This window comes from Electrona antarctica, assembly GCF_951216825.1.
Source record: "Electrona antarctica genome assembly, chromosome: 14".
In the NCBI taxonomy this organism is placed as follows: domain Eukaryota; kingdom Metazoa; phylum Chordata; class Actinopteri; order Myctophiformes; family Myctophidae; genus Electrona; species Electrona antarctica.
The window spans coordinates 40,875,191-40,897,232 of NC_136795.1; the positions used below are offsets into that span (position 1 = coordinate 40,875,191).

The following is a 22,042-nucleotide window of genomic DNA, read 5'->3' on the forward strand; positions in this document are numbered from 1 at the left end:
CCTACAGTAGGTGTGTCCAATTGCCCATGGTTCTTGCATTTATATGGAATACCCTACCTACATACATTTTGTGCTTCAGCAGTGCTTGTAATATCCACAACCCATATGACTTTTGTTATGGTTATTCGGGTCTAGGCTGCTTCACATTCTATACGTCTCTTTATCATGTATAACGTACGATTGAACTGAGAAGACTTTCTGATCTATGCTTCGTTGCACGACAGTGTTGCACATCCAAAATATCCTATTAGCTAAGAATGAAATGCGTTGAGACGTGTTGTGAGCTTGTAGTTCGGATGCTTTCGACACGCAACGATGTAATGAATAGGCTGATCTAGGATCAGATAACTGCAGTGCAACTACAGGCATGCAGCAGGTTCATATTGAACTTTAAATATAAATGTAATAGTTCTAAAACTATGCATTGCAATGTTGTGTTATGTTCTCCAAATTATAATAATAATAGCCTAAGTAGCCTATAATATCTCTGCTGTCGGGAAGAAACCACCTAACTCCAAAATGTTCATTTTTCAGAAAATGAAGAAAACCTTATATTTTGAAAACAAAGCAATACTGCCTCACCATGGTTGTTGTTGTGACTTTATATATTGTCAATTACTTGCATGAGAGGGGGAGAGGTGGTGGAGTAGGTTGCTTTAGCAGTCCGTTTGAGGGTCCAATGGAGTTAAGAGGTTTTGTCCAAAGCGTTTTGTTTTTACTACTTTCCATTGGTTCAATATTTTTGAAACAACACACAGATGGTGTTCAATAGCACTGATTAATGCAAAAAAAATCCAAAACCTCCAAAATGGAGTTAGATGGTTTCCTCCCGACAGCAACGATTATAATAACATAACATTCCCCAGCCTGATATATATTTTTAACGGTCAATTAAAAATGCCTTGGGTCAATGGTGGACATATAGTGGCTAACGTAAACCTCGGTGCAGATCCATGTGTCTTTATCCACGTGTGGTGTTGGGTTTGGTTTTCCTACACGGCTGTATCTGAGGAAATGAAACAGAGTGACAGTAACATTTTAAAACGGAACAATGTGTCATAAAACATGCAGTATAAAACATTAGTCTGCATTTAGTGTATGAAGTGTATTATTCACATCTCGTTCAGTTTTTATCATTCGTTAAGTTCTCAACACATCACAAGTACCTCTGCTTGGAGTGGAAATTCACTCAACAATAATAGCGGATCTACAAGCTCACAGCGCGTCACTTCGTGCCACACTATGACCTTGTAGATTTGCTATTTTTGTAGAATCGTGAACACTTGTTGTTGAACACAAATCACAGGCACGAAACACATTTCTAACAAATCCAATTAATCTGAACCTGTATTGACTCTCCATGAATGTTCCACAATAACACCAAATGAAACCAGATTCAAATATTGTATTGGAGGTTTTAAAAAGTGTATACTGTACCATTTGCATATACACCATCAGGTTGGTTTATCTGAGACTCAAGGACTCTGAAATTAAAATATAAATACGTATCAGTAATGAAGAATAAACCAAGATGTAATCCACTGGTGTCATGATGATGAATATACAGAGATCAATACTGTACCTACCTGACATAAGATGGATCTGTGGATTAAAAACAATACGTTATAACATCAATAGTTCAACCAAATGAAAACATGCAGCTATAAATGTTTAGTCAGTGTCTTCCTCATGTTAACCCAATCTGGGTCATTTCATACCTTTGGCAGATCTACAAGCTCATAGTGCGTCACTTCGTGCTATGAGCTTGTAGACACATTTCTAACAAATCAAATGAATCTGAACCTGACAATTAATTGAATCCCCTAACATGAATGTTCAAGAATAACACCAAATGGAACCAGATTTAAATCATTGGATTGGATGATTAAAAAAGTGTATACTGTACCATTTTCATAGTCATCATCAGGCTGGTTTATCACCCCATAGACGCTTGTGTCACCTAAAAGTAAATAACATGCATTAATGTGGTGCTAAATTTAATGATTCCAGTGATGGTTCCTATTTAGTTAATGCTAATGAGGAAAAACAAACACAACAGGACTTCCAAAAAGGACTTTAAATGAAGATGTATTTCATTTTAAGTTAGACATTAATTGATTCAAAGTAGAAGCAATTGTCACACGTGTCCTTAATGAACGTGATTGGTTGAAAGACTGACCGTGCTGCAGTGGGCAGTACACATCATCAGCAGACGCCTGATCTGTAGCTGGGCTCGGATTGGTTCCCTGAGACTGGGCGGGTCTGCAATTAAAAGATCCATATTCATCAGCAGTAATGAAGTATAAAAGAAGATGTAATCTATTACTGCGGTGATGTTGATGAGTAGACAGAGTAATACTTAGTAGTACTCACCTGACACCACATGGATCTGTAAATGAAAAACAACACCTTATAACACAAGTATTTAAACCTTCTAATTATCATGTCATCTCAATCATTGCAATCTAGATACAATCCTTCTAATGTAATCTATAGGTAATCCATGGAGTGCAATCAAGTGTTAACACTTAGACCGCTAGCATTTATTGATAAATTATGATCTAATTCACACCAGCATTTTTCCCAGTTGAGCTCTTATTTTGAAAAGCCACATTTCCAAGATGGATCTATGCCGGTGCGCTGGAGAGCTCCACATCGACGCCTCTGTGCCATCAAAGAAACATTGTTTTGGCAAAAATGCCATCTGGGATGGAGCGCTACGAGCTTGTAGATCTGCTATTTTTGAAAAATCTTGAAAATGTGGCGCAATATATATTCTTTCAGAGCGAATGTTTTTAACTCAAATCTTTGCTTCTGGGGGTCCCTGGAACAACATAATTTCCAATGGCGGTCGGCGGCTATAACTTCTGGGTTCCTTGACATCAAATTGTTTAATATAACAATCAATATGTGAGTGTTTCTCACCTTTAGATGTTCCGTATCGCCACAGCAGGAGCAGCAGGATAGACAGTAAAATCACAACAAGAAGTCCTACTATCAGACCCACATGTAGAGAAGTCAGTCCTGCAGGTCTAGGAGACACTGAACGTGGAGACAGGATCGACAAAGACAATAGCATTTTAGTTACGGTATACCTTCATAAATAGACCTACAGTCATTCAGTATAATATACAACAAACATGGCATAATTGGCATTTAGTGTAAAATCGCCCAGACCTTTTGATAGTCCTTGTCACATGAATTACAAGATAATTTGTTGTTGATAATGAATTATATTTCTGCAATAAATAGTGACATTTGTAGCATGTTACGTGCCGTTTCGTGATATCTATGTAGTTTAGAGGCCCCTCTCGCAACATTTGTCAGGTAATAATAGCCAATTAGAATGGAATACATTCTAATTGGGGTTATGACAAATCCTGGTGTTTTTTTAAAATGATGTATTTATTTCCATGTTATATGGAAGTAGAGAATCATAGCAACAAAATAACATTATTTAGATTGTAACTTTGTAAAATTGTATATTTTGTAAATTGTAAATTGGAACAAAGTCTTAAAGATCATGACAAATGCCTGCTATTCAGAGACTAGTATACTATCTCAAGGTACTTTGTGTGAATGTCTCTGGGGCATATATTCCATTGATCTTATGCATACCTTTGAAAGACACTGTGATGGTTTTGCTGAGTTTGGAATATTGTAGGTCATGATTCCGTTGACCTTGACACTGGTATTCACCACTGGGATTTTCAGAAGGACCTAAAATGTATTCAGAGTTTTGACTGAAAGACACAACCCTATTATCCTTCAGCCATGTGTATGTCCAGTCAGAAGGACTTTCTGGTAGCGTACAGTTCAGAGTAAGAGTCTCAGGCCTGTCAGGGTGTCTGCTGAGAACAGGAACAGGTGCCTCTGTAGAACACACACACACACACACACGTTCAGTTCAGTTCAGTGAACCTGCACACGTTTAACTGCCATGGCTGAGGGAAGTAGGGGTGCTGGGGGGGCTGTAGCACCCCCTCCCCCCAGGCACAGCCCCCCCTCGAACAGGAGGGGAAGAAAAAAAAAAGATAAATATGCTGTATCACAGTATTGGCACCTTATCCTGGTGAATTGCCTGTGTCAGTTCGTTCATATAACTTGCGTGTGGAGAGGGAAAGTAAAGGCCACGTTTGCGAGTGAAAATGCGCGTGCATGATGCGCGTGCACGCGCATTTTTGCGGCGCGCGCATTGCGCGCGCACCCCCTACTAGACGCTCAGCCCCTGCGAGTGTAAAGTACTTCCCGCGGGCCTGTTAACTGCTAACTTTTATTTAATTTAATATCGAGTAGACAAATATTATTTATTTTTACCACTATTTCTCCCCAATTGTCATTATGTGACAATTATCCTCCACGCACATTTCTGTGTTGCCACCACTGTCACTGTGACACTGCCTGTGGTTGGTGCCAGATGATCTATATGTTTGTGATGTCTTTGTGCTCAGATTGAAGAAATTAAAAAACAATATAAATAAATATTATTTATATTGTGTTTCGGTCGTTTTTAAATTTATTTTTTTTAAATTGAGAACTGCTAAGGGTTCTGTCATGCTCATTTGAGTCTTGACCACTGCTGTAGAGCCCTTGTCTACCAATCACATTGCTTGATTGGAACTACCTGATTGGAACTACCTGTTGTATAAAAGGAATCAATCATATTAGAGTACTGTATATTTGAACTCACCAGAGACATTGATATAAACTGAGGTGCTGTACGCTGTGAAGTATGTTTGGTCTCCTCTCCCTCCTCGACACCAGTATCGTCCACTCTCTGAGACACTGGACGGAATGAATGTGTAGGTTGTCTGTGTTGTCACCGTCGTCACTGGTACTGTTATAGAGCCTTTGTTGTCTCTGTACCAGTAAATGTTCCATGAAGCTGTACTCTCCACTTTACAGGTGAGAGTCACATTGTTTGTTGTCAGTACACTGGATCTGTCTGATTCCAGTTTAGGCTTTGGTTTAGCTGTGTGGTTTATGACAGTTGAGAGAATTACAAACACCCAATACTTATGTACAGTTCAGTTCAAATTAATTTCTCTAACATAAACTGGGAAAAAAACATTATTTCACTTGCATGCATGCACACACGCACGCATGCGCACACACAGACACACAGACACACACACACAGACACACACACACACACACACACACTGTTATGTCTACACAGTAGTACAGACCATAATTAAACCATTATCATAATATAAACACAATGTCAGTGTGATGAGTAAATGATATGACTTACCTGACACCACCAAGGTGACTTCACTTTTTTTCACAACCTGGTTATTCCCTGTAAGACGGCCGGTACACTGGTATTTACCACTGAGCCTTGTGCTCTGTAGCGTTGTATTAAATGCATAAGGATTCTGACCAGAGTATGTTTTAAAGAAAGCACCATCTTTGTCTATTGAATAAGACCAGTCCTGCTCTCCTTCATTCATGTCACATGTGAACGTAACAGTCTCTCCAGTGAATGCTGGGTTGGGCAGAACGGTCAGAACAGCTGGAGGTCTCTCTACACAAACACATGGATCAATCATTGTGTTTGATTTAGACCATGCAGTGGAATATATAGTGGAACAGGACACAGCAGTGGGAGTGGTTTTCTGGTTCCACTGAAAAATCGGCCATTTATTTTTCCCTATAGAGATTTATGTTTTAAGCTTATAAAGCTATCCATGATCCTGGTGATTCATGACCATAATACCTTGTATTATTCTGTGAAAAAAATAACAAAGATTTAATGGTATGATGTAATACTTTTAGTTATTTAGTTTAGCGTTTTTAATTAAAAAATAAAATTTCACCAGGAGTGGCTTGATTCTATAGGCTTAAAATAATTGATATAAATAATATGTTTGTAAATCTCTATGAGAAAAATGAATTGCTGATTTTTCAGTGGAACCAGAAAACCACGCCCACTGCTTTGCCCTATAAAGCTATGTGAAATAGTGTGTTTATAACTCACCAGAGACATTGATATCAATGCGGTTGCTGTACTCTGTGTAGTATGGTGGGTCTCCTCTTCCTCCTCGACACGAGTAGATTGTACTCTCTGAGACTGTGGGACTGTAGGTTGAGCCTTCTGTCACCGTCACTGGTTCAGAGTCAGACTCTTTGTAGTCTCTGTACCAATAGATTCCCCATGGAGGTGTACTGTCTTCCACAGTACAGGTGAGAGTCACGCTGTCTAATGCCAGTAGGCCTACAACGGGTCTGTCTGATACCAGTGTAGGTGTTGGTTTAGCTGTAATTTATAAAAGTGACATAAAATAGAACTGTTTAAGTATTTCTCCCAAAAGCTTGAATTAAAGAGCATCTTACACCAAAAAGAAAACATTACACCAAGAAATACAAACAGGACAAATGGTGTAGTAAATCTATGTATAATTTTAGAGATGTCTGTCTGTATTTCTATTGTCTATAAATGTCTGAGGCAATGCCGCTGCTCCTCACTGGCTGCACCAATGGCTCCGAATTTGCACACAGGCATTGTTGCCCATTACATTATGGAGGTCTTAACAGGGCCCTTGTTTTTCAATTTAACAAATTTAACACTGTTTATTAGCGTTTTTTGCCAACTCCATTTAACTCTAGCACCGAAGTTTTTGCCGTCACTGCTGCATGTGCGCAGTTACAGCACAGTTGGTTGCGGGCTGAGCTCACACGGTTAATGCAATGCTCTATGCTCGTTGGGTTGTGTCATGGGTTGTGTCAATGCATTTCCAATGGGAGTCACATGGTTTGACACAACATTGTGTTGTGTGAGGGGGAGGGGCGCAGTCGAAACACAGCTGAAAGCCATACAACAGACCATGTGACCTCCATTGGAAATGCATTGGGGGCGGCCATGACACTCACAACAAAAATCACTGCATTAACCGTGTGAGCTCAGCCTAATCGAATTCAGTTACCTCCCGTCCCCTCCCTAACGCAGGTTACAGAATCGCACAACTTCACACACCTGCTGTAACACGCAGAGCTGCGCCCCAGAGAAGTATTAGGGCTACGCTCAACGAGCAGTTGTGAAAACGTGCACACGTGCGTGTGCCATGCGTGCGTGTGTGAAAAAGGCTGATTTCCGCACCGCAGCGAGCAGCCTCGAACAGGTGCTAATGTTACTTATGAGCTGGACAGCAGGAAAGCGACAACAAAACAGTCATTGTTTATGCATTCATTTTTAAATTGTAAGGGTATAGGGCAGGTGTTTTTAGAGATAAAACTAGTGTCACAAGATAGCATCTCGGCCACAGGAACGCCCATTGCGCAATGTTAAATCCCACAATCCTTGGGTGCATGCAAAATAGGGCCCACGGTCTCTACAATATATATCTTTTAATACTTTTGTGACTGAAATACCAATTAGTTACCGGTAATAACAATACGTTTAAATCCACAATGTAATATTTGACTCAAACCAAATACAAACTGAGAGGATATAATTGAGAGGATGAAGTGTGTGACAGGTGTAAATATGATCTTTACTGAGTGAATAAAGACAAAAGATAATAAGTTAATCTTCACCTTGACTGAGTCCACAGGAGAGGAAGATGCTCACCACTGGAGAGAGAGAGAAAAAAACATTTGATATCAAGCAATATCAAGCTAAGCATGAGTTCTCAAACTCGAAAGCCCGAACCCGACCAGGGCCGACCCGATCCGGCCAGGACGGGCTTAATATGTATAACACGGGCCTAACACGGGCATATACTGTATATATGCCTGTTCTGTCTGTTTGTGTATTTATGTTAGTTCTCAAATTCTGCCCACACCCAACCAGGCCTGACCCGAAGTTTTAGGGTCGGGTCAGGTCTAAATTAAAATCTATGCTAATAGGGCTAGGCTGGGCATCGGGCCTGATCAGTTAGGGCAATTCTCAGGCCTGTGGAGAACTCTAACATATGCTATATGGCTCAAGTTCAATGAGAAAAAAATACATAAAAACTTGAAAGGGATTTTACTTTAAAACACTTCTGTGGTCATTTTAACACCTACTCTAGTTTGTGTGCGCACCACAGACAGTATTTAAGACAGTATTTTATCTTGTCAAATTTGGAAGTATCTATAGAGGGCATTTCCAAAAGCACTTTCACTTCTTCTAACCCACAAATGCAAAATGTTTCACTTTACGTCATGCAACTTCCTGCATGGGGTTCTGACAGCAGCAGAAACCCACGACTTACAGTCCTGGGTAACGCCCCTTTATAGCGTGTGTACAGTACGTGTGTTGACAGTGTTGAAGAAAATGTTGAAATCCTTTCATCATAACGTATGACAATACCAAGCTTCCAATCTGAGGCTGCACATTAACGCATAGTTTGATGTATTGAGAAGAATGTAAATGTAGCCTAATTTGTAATTGTAAAGTTTATGATGGTGTCTACTGTATACTGTAGTTGCATCATCACTGCGGTACTTCAGCCTGTTGTTCACGTTTTTATTATTATATTGTATTATTTCCTATAGTCAATATTGATGAAATGATAAATATACATGGAGTTGAAAACTTTTGTCACGATCCTAAATAAAATAAAAAAACTTTAGATTAAACTTTAAAGTGGCACTATGTAACTTTTTTAATTAATACAATGTCATTTTGTTAAATCTGTATCTTAATACAATTGTCGTGTATTTTCACACCCAACTAACCCTAAACTCACTAAAGTAGAGAAAATGAACTCTAAAGCAAGCAGCAAACTGTAGTCATCAGATCGAAGAGAAACAGGCAGAGAGAGTGAACTGGAATCCCATCGAAGTATTTATTGCAGAAGTACAAATACAACAGAGTCCAGAACAGAGCTTCAGACCCTGAGCATGGAGCCCAGGGCCTCCATAGTACTGACCACCGGAGCGGCCAGCACAATACTGATGATTTTCACATTGACAATTGGCATGATATATACTTTTGCATACTGAGTTGAATTCAAGAAGGGTGGAGTTAAGATTTACATACAGATCAACAGATGGCCGAGAGACAGCAAATGGCTGTCCCACAAACATCTTGAGACAAAAGAATGCTTAAGTGTCTCCAACACCTCACCGAGCCTCAAAGGGTATAGAACAAAGCCTAGCCACAGGTACTTCCCTGAGAACTTCTGATGAAGGAAGGCCCCCAGACTAAGCACTTTTGACCAGACAATGTGGCTCCACTCAAATTGGCAGTACCAAAATGTATAGTGTAGTTATTGACAGAATATAGCAAATATTGGCTATGGACTATATTTTACGAGACCACACAATATAACTAAATATAATTGAGGTGGTTGTATTGTGTCTCCCAGTCCCTGCTCTTCTATTGAGACATTTAGATCGTGTCAAAGGTCATATAGACACAGGATCTGACATGAATTTTGACCTGGCAGGCTCAATTAGCATAGTAACCATAACACCATAAAAGAGTAAAGTTACATACAGTATTACTGATTTCATGTATTCAAACTCATCAGCTTAATACTAGTTTAATGGTGATATATAACTGACCTACTATACATAATTATACTCACAGAGGAGAACACAGGCCAGGGTGTGTAGTTTCATCTTCTCTTGAATGGCTCCGAAAAACCTTCTACTTCCTGTTAATAGCGAACTAATAGTTGCAGAGAGAGAGAGAGAGAAGCGGGGGGGGGAGGCGGGGGTTCACGTCATGCCATGAGCGCTTTGGTAAACTGCTCTTCCTTCCTCTTTTACGGTAGAGAGGCTGAGAAAAAGAGTGCAGTTGCAGATCATTTCCAGAGATAATAATGATTATGTAATTTTGACCCTTATGACCATAGACCTGCAGGGGTGCCCAAAAGTTAGATCGCGATCTACCAGTATAGATCAGGGGTTCTCAACCCGTGGGTCGCGACCCCTCGGGGGGTCGCCAAATTATTGTAGGGGGTCCCCAAATTATTTTAAATTTTATTTTCACGATTTTTCAAAAATAGCAGACCTACAAGCTCGTAGCGCGCCACTCGGTGGCGTGCTATGAGCTTGTAGATCTGCTATTTTTCAATAGCTAAATTATAACAATGCTTAAAACACAAAGGGGTTCCCGCCCAAAATGGTTTAAGGTTATTGTAGCAGTCAATTTATATTGGGGGTCGGGAGGGGGCGGGGCGGGGGTCCCGAGACATTGCCAAAGCATTTCCGGGGGTCCCCGGCCAAAAACGTTGAGAACCCCTGCATTAATGTACCTTAGAGCTGTTGTGTGGAAATAATAAAATTATTTTTTTCATAATTACAGTTCTAGGAAACAGAATGGGGGGACTTTTTATTATTATTTCCACACAACAGCTCTAAGGTATATTAATGACATAGTAAAATGTTGAAAATGGGTGGTTTTCCCCTTTAAGCTGGGCAGAAAGAACCTTCAGAAAACGACTTTGAAGTCATGAAAGGTATGATCAAAAATACAAGGAGATTAATGGCAACTCTGTGTACAAAGGATTCTTCCACATTCTCCCTCCTTCTGTTGTGACTAAGAGTTTGACCTTCCTAACATTCTGGAATATCAAATAACGCCCTCACTTTAATCATTAACGGGGATCTTTGCGAAGCTCTGCACCAAAGGCAATGACTCTTGGCTCACATTTATGATCTTTCTATACAGTAGAAGTTGGATTAAAGTTTGACTTGAGTTAAAAGGGATGCACTAAGTGATATATTTTTTTGTTAGTAATATACTATATATCTGATTGACTTTTACACCACTTAAAGGGATAGTTCAGATTTTTTTGAACTATGGGCGTAGTGATATGGACACAAAAAACATAGTTCCGTGTGATAGAGGGGTAACAAATGAACGAAAGTTCCACTAATATTTTAGAAATGGGTCAACAATACAAATGACGTTAGTTTTGTGGATTAATTTACTTTTATTGCGTGGGGCCCAGTGCCCCCCACAAAATGACCGGAGCTACTTAATATTCCCCCAAAACCAGAGCAGAAGTCCCACCACGGGACTCGGGCAATCAATGAATACAGTTGCAACCACTATATTAATGGCAATTATTTCATACAGCTTAAATTAAAAAAATCTTAACTATCCCTTTTAAATGGTAAAAATCAGACCTATCTGAAGTGAGTGGTGCAACAGCTCCCCCTGTTGGTACCCTAAACATACATGCATAGAGACAGGGACATACATTGCTGGGCATTGGAGTGGCTGCACCCTATGGTTGCACCACTCAAAAATATATGTTTCTCCAGATTAGGTCAATTTGCCGATCGCTGATCGAGTCATTTGGAGTGAATATCGGCCGATCACCAATCGATCGGTAGCCGATTGATCGGAGCACCGATAGCAATCACTGCTATAGACGGCCATCTCCTCGTCTCCCCAGCTCTTTAGTAAGCATGAAATACAATTTCAGGTTGGCATACCAATTATATCCAATCAGGAGCGAGAACTCGTTCAGGATACAGGGTGAACAAGTGAAAATTGAAAGTGATGAAACAAACTAAACTGGAACGCTAAATGAAGCTGATAAAATTGAGCTGGGGACATGATGGGGAGTTAGAAACACTGTAGCAATGTTTACTGTTGGAATACAGAGCTGTGTGTGTGTGTGTGTGTGTGTGTGTGTGTGTGTGTGTGTGTGTGTGTGTGTGTGTGTGTGTGTGTGTGTGTGTGTGTGTGTGTGTGTGTGTGTGTGTGTGTGTGTGTGTGTGTGTGTGTGTGTGTGTGTGTGTGTGTGTGTGTGTGTGTGTGTGTGTGTGTGTGTGTGTGTGTGCCAAGCTGTGCCGTCATGTTTGTCTTGTAATTAATTGCTAATTAGTTGCAGGTGTTCTATTAATGCTACATGGAGACATACTGTACACACTTGTAGACGCGTCTGCCACTGCTTAAATATAACACAGATTGCAGTGGTGTAAAGTAACTACTTAAGTACAATTTTGAGGTATTTTTTACTTTAGTATTTCCAATACTTTTACTCCACTACATTTGTTTGAAAACTTCAACTATCTACAAGCTCACAATGCGACGCATTATGAGCTTGTAGATCGTCTACTTTCAAAAGATTTTTCGACATTTTATACATTTGAAAAGTGAAATGGGACAAACTGCATAATGAGCACTTTCTACTTTTGGTACTTATTTTTTGATCAAAGTTACATGAGTCAAAAATAGCATACAAATTTTTCTTGAACTTTTTTTTTTTACCCCTCCCTCCCCTCCAGAGTATCTTGTACCATTAACAATTAAATAAAAGGCACATACAAAAATAGAAGAAATTAATCAAATATTAGACACAATATGCAAACAAATAATAATAATTTTTGGTACTTATTTTGATACCAATTCCGGACGTTTACTTGTAACAGAGCATTTCCACATTGCAGTATTGATACTTTCACTTTTACACAATCCTACGCACCTCATTGGGATTCCAGTCTGTGCAACAGTCTGTACAACAACACAAGCAGCAAAGTTCAGACCTGATCACTATTCAGCCGCTCACCAAGGGCTCTGCTCTTCTGTGTTTGTTTAATCAGGTCTTCGGGGTCCTCTTGCAGATGTTCTGAAGGTCATTGCATCCTGTGTATGAGGGCACTGGGTTTTCCATACTAATGTGTACCAGTAAACTCCATGAGACATGTACCTTACTTTTTGTGCAATTTATATTAATATTCCATGCAAACTAACTATTTAGTCCCATGTATGTATGTATGTATGTCGTAGGTTATGCAAATCATGTGTGTACACTGAAAGTCAGTCAAACTGTAAAAAGGAAAAAAACGCTTTCATTCACTTATTTAGCATTTTATCTTTTCCTTCCGGCTGTTCCCTTCACTGGTCGCCACAGCGAATCATCTGCCTCCATCTCACCCTGTCCTCTGCCTCCTCTTCTCTCACACCGACTAACTTCATGTTCTCTTTCACTACATCCATAAATCTCCTCTTTCTGCTAATACACTCACTATCCCTCCTCTGTACATGTCCAAACCATCTCAGTCTGGCCTCTCTGGCTTTATCTCCAAAACATCTGACATGCGCTGTCCCTCTAATGTACTCGTTCCTGATCCTATCCTATCCATCCTTGTTACTCCCAGGGTATAGTCTCGCAACAACTATTCCACCATCTTAGAATGCTATATAGCAGGGGTGCCCAAAAGGTAGATCGCGATCTACCAGGAGATTACAAAGGCTGTGCAGGTAGATCACATGACATGCCCCTAAAGAGTATTTCATTTAAATATATTGAAGAAAAAAAACGATAAAAAAACATTTCTCCCCCTCTATTTCCCATTCCAAGTGCATTTGTCTTATACTGTACAGAATGTAACACAAACTCTAATATTCCGAAGCCCCCTCAGGTACATATTTAAACTATTTTCAGCAATGGTATAATAATTGATTTGGTGGGTAGATCTTGCCGAGCTGGTCATTTTGAAAGTAGTCAAAAAGTGTGGGCACCCCTGCTATATAGAGTAGAACTTCACCTTCCAAAATCTGAATAAGGAAGCTGCCATTTCCGTTCACAAAAATACATAATATGTATTATATATATATATATATATGAATTATGCTATACATTATGCTTAGATGATTTAGATCTATATTAGGATTACTTTGCACGGCTGTGAAGACTAAACGGAAGTGAGGAGGAAGCTTCACTTCCCCATTATCGCTTGCTTATGATCAGATCTTCCGTTCTCCAGACTGTATGACGGAAGCATTTGGAAATTGCGAGAGGCAACAGTCTTGCCATGCAAGACTACTCCCAGAGAGAACCTCAACATTTTAGTCTCTGCTACCTCCAGTTCAGCTTCCTGTCTTTTCTCAGTGCGACTGTCTCTCTCAACTATACAACATAGCTGGTCTCACCACCGTCTTGTACACCTTCCCTTTCAATTTCATTCTTTCTTGCTGATAATCACACCAGACTCCACCCATTCCAACCTGCTTCCATTCATTTCTTCACCTCTTTTCCACACTCTCCGGAATGTTGACCCGAAGTACTTAAAATCTTCCACCTTCTTTAGCTCTGCTCCCTGTAACCTAACCCCACTCAGTACGAGAGGAACCGCAGGTTCAGACATTTGGTGCATGTGCTTGGCTGAGGAGCCAATGGGGCGACTCTACCATCTGCAGGCTTATGACTGAACGCCTCCAAGTCCGAATCCCGCCTAGTCAGTTCCACTTGGGTTCCTCTCATTCACAGAAATGTATCGTGTTCTGTCTTGCTACGGCTAACCTTCATTCTTCTCCTTTCCAGGGCATTATTATCCCCACTTCTCTAAATGATCAGTTTAAACCAAACTAGAAATGCAGCATAGCATGACCCCGCCGACCAGTTGACCGTTTACATCCATGTCTGTGACATGGATGTAACATTTGTGCCAAATGTCATGAAAGTCCCTCCTCAGACATGGCGTTCACAATATTTGGACGGATGGACGGACAGACAGGCATACCAGAAATATACTGTGCTGCTACTGGGCATGGCTGTATGGCATGGCATAAAAAAAATCAGTATTTCCAATAGTCAGAGGAATCGCTGAGTAGCTTAAATTGTACCTTGATTTGTTAACCAAATGGACCCAAATGATAAGGGTCCATTTTGGCCCATTTGTACACTGTCATTTGAGACCCCCTCAAGGAATCCTGAGGGTTCCAGGACCTCGCTTTTGCGAACCACTGATTTAAATATCTGTGCTATAAATTCAGAGGCACATAATGTTCCCTGCTACAGATGGAATTCCATTCCAATTACATTTCTGTGGACATATCAATAGTAACGACGCCATAGTTTCTGGGACAAATACTTCAGCCTCTCGATTTCTTGGCTGTAAAGCGAAGAATATTCAGGGCAATACGCTATAGTCAACTCAAAAACATCCTCTAGGACAAGCGAGCACATTTAATACAGCTTCATTAAGAAAGCTGGTCCCAATGCATGCAAATACAGTTCTGTAAGTGACCAATGAATTGAGCGAACTTGGTAATGTATGCAAAAGATTAAAATGCAGTCTTCTATTGCCTATCTTCTTGGTCAACCTGAACACAACCCATTTGAATTAGTAGTTGCTGCGAGAGTGAGGTCTAGCCAACACCAACTCGGGATTCCTGGATCGCTGCCCTCCACAAATTCCTATCCAACATCAGGTTCTTGAGCTCTGCAGTGTTGTCAGCCAAGCTGTCGCGCCGCAGCACGTCTACATAGGTGGTACGCTTCTTTCCCCTCCTGACTTTGCCCTGGGTCAATTTACTTGCCTCAAGTTCTGGGTGCCTGACGCAGTGCCCTGCCAGCCTCATCCTTCTCTCTCCGACTTTGTCCGTGATGCGTGGTAGGTCCCCATAGAGGTCCACATTTTAATTAAACGACGACTATAAAGCATGATTTATATGTTGTAGGCCTATCTTGTGTTGCATGCCGAAGATAGCAGAGCTCAATGTGTGTCACATCCGGGACTTGTTGTGGGCTTGTGTGTCACTCATCATTGTATACAATGGAGCTTGAATCGGACATATTCACGACGGGTTTGGATGTAGGACCTGATACATTCCCAGAAGGGGGATGTGTTATCCCTACACTGCAGCCTCAAATGTTCTATCGGTGACTGATGGGTTGAGGGAACAATGTCTAATTTGACATACTTGGAATGTCTAACATGAAAGAAACAAATGACTTTTTCCTAGTAGTGAGGACAACAGTCCCCAACGCGTGATTTCTTTCTCCGTACGCTTTAAGACAGACCCGCCCTTGGTGACGCCCCCCGCGCGGCCCGCCTGCCTCTGATTGGCCGCGAACCCTCTTATTGGCTAGCTATGCTGCTGCTGTCAGAAGAAGAGTAGAGGAAGTAGGGAGAGAAGTAGTGAGAAGCTTAGTGATAATAATATTAAAACGTTAGCGATTTAGCGATAATATTAAAACGCCAACATTTATCTGTCGCCGTCCCCGATAAAAGGTAAGTTTCTACTGGAAACTAACATTTTCTATGGGATGTTTCCCCTTTAAAAACATTTTGATTAGAGTTGGGAGTTTACAGTAATGTGATTCATGTCATTGTCATTGTCACTATACATTATTATGCACAGTATGTGAAATTTGTCCTTTGCATGTATCCATGCAAACTATTAGTACAGTAGCAGTGCGGGTACTATTAATACAGTGCACGCACTGCACGGCGCGTTAATTGTCTTGCTCAGGGACACTTTGACACATAGTGGGCGAGTTGAGATGCAAACCCTACAAGGCCTACAGTGTACATGTACACAGAGCCGGATTTACCTTGCTGAGGGCCCCTGGGCTGGAGCAAATTTGAGGGCCCCCCTCAAATTTGAGGGCCAAATCGCGTCCTGCGATTTAGCCGAGCGGCATAGCCGCGAGGCCGAATTTTTTTTGGGCTATTTTGTTTTCATTTTGGGGTACCCAGGCCCCTAAAAAGAGAGGCAGGCAGGCAGAAGCTCTCAATGGTTTAACCATAATACAACTAAATACAATAACAATACACACATTTCACTTGAATTGGATTTCACTTTACAATGTTATAATAAAAAGCCCCCGGGCTTCAGCCCACCCTAGCCCAACGGTAAGTCCGCCTCTGCATGTACAGTATGTTGCTGGGGGAAAAAAGTGTAAAGTGAGTAAAAAAAGAAATCATCTATCTAAATTCCGGAAATCGGTGTCTGCCTGCCTTTGCTTTTAATATGTAGTTGACTGAGGTCATAGTACTTATGTCATCATACTAGGGCATTCACTTCTAGTAATTTTTACTAGTTGCCTAGTTTACTAGTCGACTAGTTGTTTAACTACCTATTATGTATTATGTTTTTTTTTTTAATACATATTTGTACATTGAAAAATTGTACATGGTGACTATAACCATAATCTACCTGATCTTGAGGCCTACAAAATCGGGAAAAAAATAAAAAATAAAAAAAATAAACTCTTTTTCCCCTTTTTTTTATCATATCAACTAGTCAACTAGTACCAACAAGGTCGACTAGTGGATTTACTAGTCGACTAGTAAACTAGTCGACTAGTTGCTTAATGCCCTACATCATACATGACTGATATCACAGTGTGGCCTTCAAATGCTATAATAACGGGTACGACACTTAGGCTTGTCCCTAGAAAGAAAGCCAAGAGTCTTCTCTTTCATTTCATGTATTGCCCTAAATGTGGTGTGGAGGCAACTTAATGGAAGGTCAATCTAACTTATAAGCTAATAGACTTTTCGAGTTAATTGAACATCTACAGCAGGGGTGCCCACACTTTTTCGACTTGAGGGCTACTATCAAAATGACCAGCTCAACAAGATCTACCCACCCAAAAAAGTATTATCCCATTGCTGAAAATAGCAGCACAGGCCTTACATACTATAAGACAAACACACTTGGAATGGGAAATAGAGAGAAGAAAATGGAATTCGAAGTTATTTGTATATGACTTTGTAATGCTATGTTTGTGTGCAGAACTATTGAAAGCAAATTATTGCATTGTGTGTTTGAGCTCACCTTAATTCAAGTAGCAGATGGCAAAATATACATTTTTAATGATATATATTTTGGGGCATGTCATGTGATATACCTGCAAAGCCTTTGTGATCTACTGGTAGATCGCGATCTACCTTCTGGGCACCCCTGATCTACAGTATGTGTCACCACAGCAAATAGGGATCCACATGGGACTGGGAAATGACTGTACGGGTTCCAAATTGCACGTAGAGTCAAGTGGCCATTGAGTGTTAACTTGAAAGGACCCCCGGTGTTGTTGTGATGTATATATCTCCATGCATCTGTAATCTGTAATCAATGCACTCCAGTACTTTCCATTCATTTGCACAGCAATTTTCTCATTTCGTGCTGGCAGTCGTAGGGACTATACTTACAGCGAGGCTGTGGTATAAATCCTCGAGACTTAATTAAAGAAAACAACAGCCTAAAACTAAGATTACTTACTAAGCTTATGCATAGACATTCTCTTCGCCATGGTGGTGGATCATAAAATCCAGCTCTCAAAATAAAGTCTCCCTGTCTCTCAATTCAACCGAATCTGACAGATCTGCCTGCAGCTTCTAATGAAGACTTCAACGTCCACATAAAAGAGTTAGAAAATAGTTTGAGACAAAGAGGCCATGAAGAGACGTGGATTAAAAGTTACTCATCATCATGTTTCTTCAACTTGTCACAAACTGAATGCCTTAAAGGGGCATTCCACTCATTTTCTACATTTTACTATGTCATTAATATACCTTAGAGCTGTTGTGTGGAAATAATAAAAAAGTCCCCCCATTCTGTGTTTACTAGAACTAGAGGTCTGAAAAAAATCATTAACATGGTGAAACACATCTTGATGATGTCATCAAGATGTGTTTCACCATGTTAATGATTTTTTTTCATAATTACAGTTCTAGGAAACACAGAATGGGGGGGACTGTTTTATTATTTCCACACAACAGCTCTAAGGTATATTAATGACATAGTAAAATGTTGAAAATGGGTGGTTTTCCCCTTTAATGCTACTACAAAAAACAAACGCAAACAAACAGAACACAGTGGTTTGTTTTGCCTTTCATTATTCATTCAAGGACATGGTAGATGATGCAGTCAAAGAACATCGTCACGTTGTTTATACGGATCTGGACCAGCACTGAAGTGTCCATCTAAGGGCCCTTGTGTGCTGCAAGAGACCACTCAACTTCTGTAACATGCTGGTGAGAGCAGATATCTCCCCCCCCTTCATCAGCATCACATTTCCTTTGCTTTGTCCCCTCTCTGGGAAAAAAAAGGCTGATTAGGTCTTCTTTCGCCTCGTCCAAGAGTCTGCCGTTGTTTGGTTGGGCGCCTGAGGAGTGGGGGAAACGGATTGGTTAAACGTTTGATGGCTTTCTGCAATGCTTTGCTTGCATTTCAACAAGTAGAATCAATCACTTGTGATGCAATGAGACGGCATGCGGGTGGCTGTGGCTCAGGAGGTAGAGCAGGTCGTCCAATGATCCCTGGGTCGGCGGTTCGAATCCCGGCTCCTCCTGTCCACATGTCGAAGTGTCCTTGGGCAAGACACTGAACCCTACATTGCCTCCAATGAGTTGGTCGGTGTTAGCTTGCCACCATTGGTGTGTGAATGTGGGAAGTGAGGACGCTGGCGTCGACTGTTCGCCGCTTCACCTCCCAATGTATGAATGAATGAACCATTGTAAAGCGCTTTGAGCACTTGGAAAAGCGCTATAAAAATGCAATTCATTATGCACCGACCTGCAACGGGGCAATTCAGACAACTGTTCTCCACAATGTTCTGCAACGCTTAGGTCCCATTGGTCTGGACTGGCCTTTATGGTTCACCCTGCAGGGGGCGACGTTAAGCTTGTTTCTCTGGGGGGTTTTTACGGTACACCTACAGATGTTGTCCAAACATCACGCGAATTGGTCTCTCTATAGCCTCTCTATATTCATACTCCATCCTGATTGGCTAAGATTGGCTTCCAAAGGTCGCAGGAGTGCTCCGTTTTGAACAAAATGCTGCAAATCATGAACACATTGTGTGATTCCATAGACTTGTGCACATTTCCACTAGGTCGAGGATGAAATGCCACTTGAAAAATTTCAGCCTCATGGTGGCGCTATAACTATTCATGATTTTACCTTGTTTTTACCGTTGCACCAATCTGGGTAAAACTTTGTATGCACACTCCCTGGAGGCCAAGAAATGTTTTTTTTCACATCTGCTCTTTATTGCGCCGACTTATGTAAAACACATTTTTAGCTAATTCAGATTTTATCCAAATTTCTCACAAATCGGTACACGTGATCTCTATAGTCATGTGATCAAGACGGGTCTATTTGATTTCTCATATTCCATCCTGATTGGCTAAGATTGGCTTCCAAAGTTTGCATGAGTGGCCCGTTTTGTACAAAATGCTGCAAATCATAAACGCAGCATCCGATTGTGGTGAAATTGTGCACGCATAACATTGCATATTCCCATTTTGATTGATTGATTGAAAAACAATCTGAGAATTACAGTACATTTCAAGCACAAACTCAATACAAAGGCTGTTAAAACCCATTTACCGCTACCATTATTTAATCCCTCTGTCGCGTCCTGCCAGGGTTTTATCGCGCGTGACACTTACTTTGAAGAGCCAAATATCCGTAATCGCATTTTACTATGAAACCATTCCGTGTGTGTTGACGAAGCTGGTGCTTGTTCTCTCGGTCGGTGGTGGAAAAAGTGGACCGCGAGTATCACAGCGCCTGCTACAGGCCGTTGAAAACGCTTGTCTGGGACAAAGCGACCCCTGCAATGTCGCTTCTGTGAGATAAAGCCGTCTGAAAACAGAGCCGGCAATGTAAGTGGATGCGCACGCATTTTCAAAATGGCCGCGCCCATTGGGTCAGAAGCATAACCAAGCTAACGGACGGTAGATTTCGATACGATCGTATTAAAACATGCATTAATGAATACATCGCTGTTAAAACGGCTTTTCCGTTTGTGGCAGGCTACAAGATTCTACGTGTTAATATTCCTATGTTCCTGGCGGGCAAACGATTAACTGTGAGTGGACGACCCAATTAAGCATTACACTTGTTTACAAGAGGGTCCACCATGTTCAATTCATCAAAACATTTAGAGACGTACAAATAGACACTTCTATATAGACAAAGAACAGAACAGGAATTCATCATAATGGAGGTAAAAAGGGAAAATAAATATATACAGTGAGGGAAAAGGGGGGGTGGGGGGGATTCAGATTTTACGGGGGCCAGTTTCGAATTGCAGCCATCCGTAGGTGCCCTTTGAGAGCGGTTTTGAAGGAGTCAAGGGATTCGCATGTCTTAATGACTGTTGGTAGGGCGTTCCCACTAGGCTGAGGAAGAAATGCCACTTGACTTCTTTTTTTTAACGCTCCTATGTAGTGTAGTTGCTTATTTGTGCTGGCTTCCTAATGTTGATTAAACCAGTGGTTCTCAAACATTTTCATGTTGAGGAGCCCAAATGAATATGTAAATGTCATCGTGTGCATCGTGTTTTTACATTTTCAAAACATTTCACATTTTTCCTCCAAGATTCTGATGGGACGCTTTGTGGATCGCTTGTAGATTGGCTAATTTGCAATTAGCCGGCGTTTAAAGTGATTGCGCGTCAACCGTCGCTTCTGTCGGGGCTTTGTTTTCATAGACCTGGTTTTTCTCACTGCTCTTGTAAAACTCTGGCACCACTGACTGCGGTGCATGCGTATTGACGAGTGGGCCGGATGAGAGCATATGGATGGAGGGGAGGGAGGAGGAGGGGTGTTTTAGAAGGTGCTGTGTGTAGGAACGGGAGCGTAGAGACAGTGGAGAGTGTCAGTGGTGCTAACACAGGGTCTGAATGTCTAACCTCGCACTCTGTGTGCTCTGATTAAAGAATGATTTATGGGTCTGCTCCAGAGCCTGTTCAGCAATCCGTCTCCTCAATGAGATTTTTTCTCCTCCCTCCCCTTCAAGGGGTTTGGTAAATCAAGCCATCCTCCTGGCCAGGAAGGATGCTCATCCTGCAGACAATGTCAATGTGTTCCGGAGAGTGAGTTATTAAATGTTCTAATCACAGAGACATTCGAGTTTGACCATTGCATACAGACTATTTGTCACATGAAATATTTGCCTCTGACAGTGAGGTAATATACAAACAAAATAAATGAATCACTTTCGTTGACTTGATGTGATTAGATTAACATCCCCCTTCTCTTAGAATTCACCTGGATGTGAGGACTATTATTTCATAATGTATTACCAGTATATAATCTCTTCTCCCCCAGTGCTTCGTTGCAATATTATTAAAATTGCATAGGCTACCGTATGCGGGTATGTTATAAAAGATAACTACACAATATCCCCTACCGAGGGAGCATCAGTTGGTTATTGTTTGTTCCTGCATTGGATGTGGAAGTGTTGGTTTGGTAATGTGGCAAACTTGCAAATGGGTCCATTTTTTTTCTCCACGCTCCGAGTGAAATTAACACCCCAGATTTCAGATGTGTAGCAGCAGCCTCTCTCACAGGCATGACAGCTCACTGCAGCGCTCTTTGACACATCCATCAATCATTCACAAATTATCCA

The 22,042-nt window shown here is 41.0% G+C and overlaps 1 protein-coding gene and 1 long non-coding RNA gene across 2 annotated transcripts in view; one reads left to right on the forward strand and one right to left on the reverse strand.

Annotated features, from left to right (window-relative positions):
• The window catches only part of LOC306936825, a 51,547-nt gene that overhangs the window by 19,754 nt on the left and 9,751 nt on the right, over positions 1–22,042 (forward strand). The window lies entirely within an intron of this gene.
• LOC306936235 (uncharacterized protein) lies at positions 924–6,505 on the reverse strand (the record flags this gene model as incomplete). Its single annotated transcript, XM_079519727.1, has 12 exons — positions 924–1,006; positions 1,438–1,484; positions 1,587–1,602; positions 1,907–1,960; positions 2,180–2,262; positions 2,374–2,389; positions 2,926–3,042; positions 3,619–3,873; positions 4,691–4,972; positions 5,255–5,527; positions 5,981–6,172; positions 6,469–6,505. The coding sequence occupies 12 exons, from the start codon at positions 6,503–6,505 to the stop codon at positions 993–995; spliced, it is 1,386 nt and encodes a 461-aa protein (XP_079375853.1). The 3' UTR covers positions 924–992.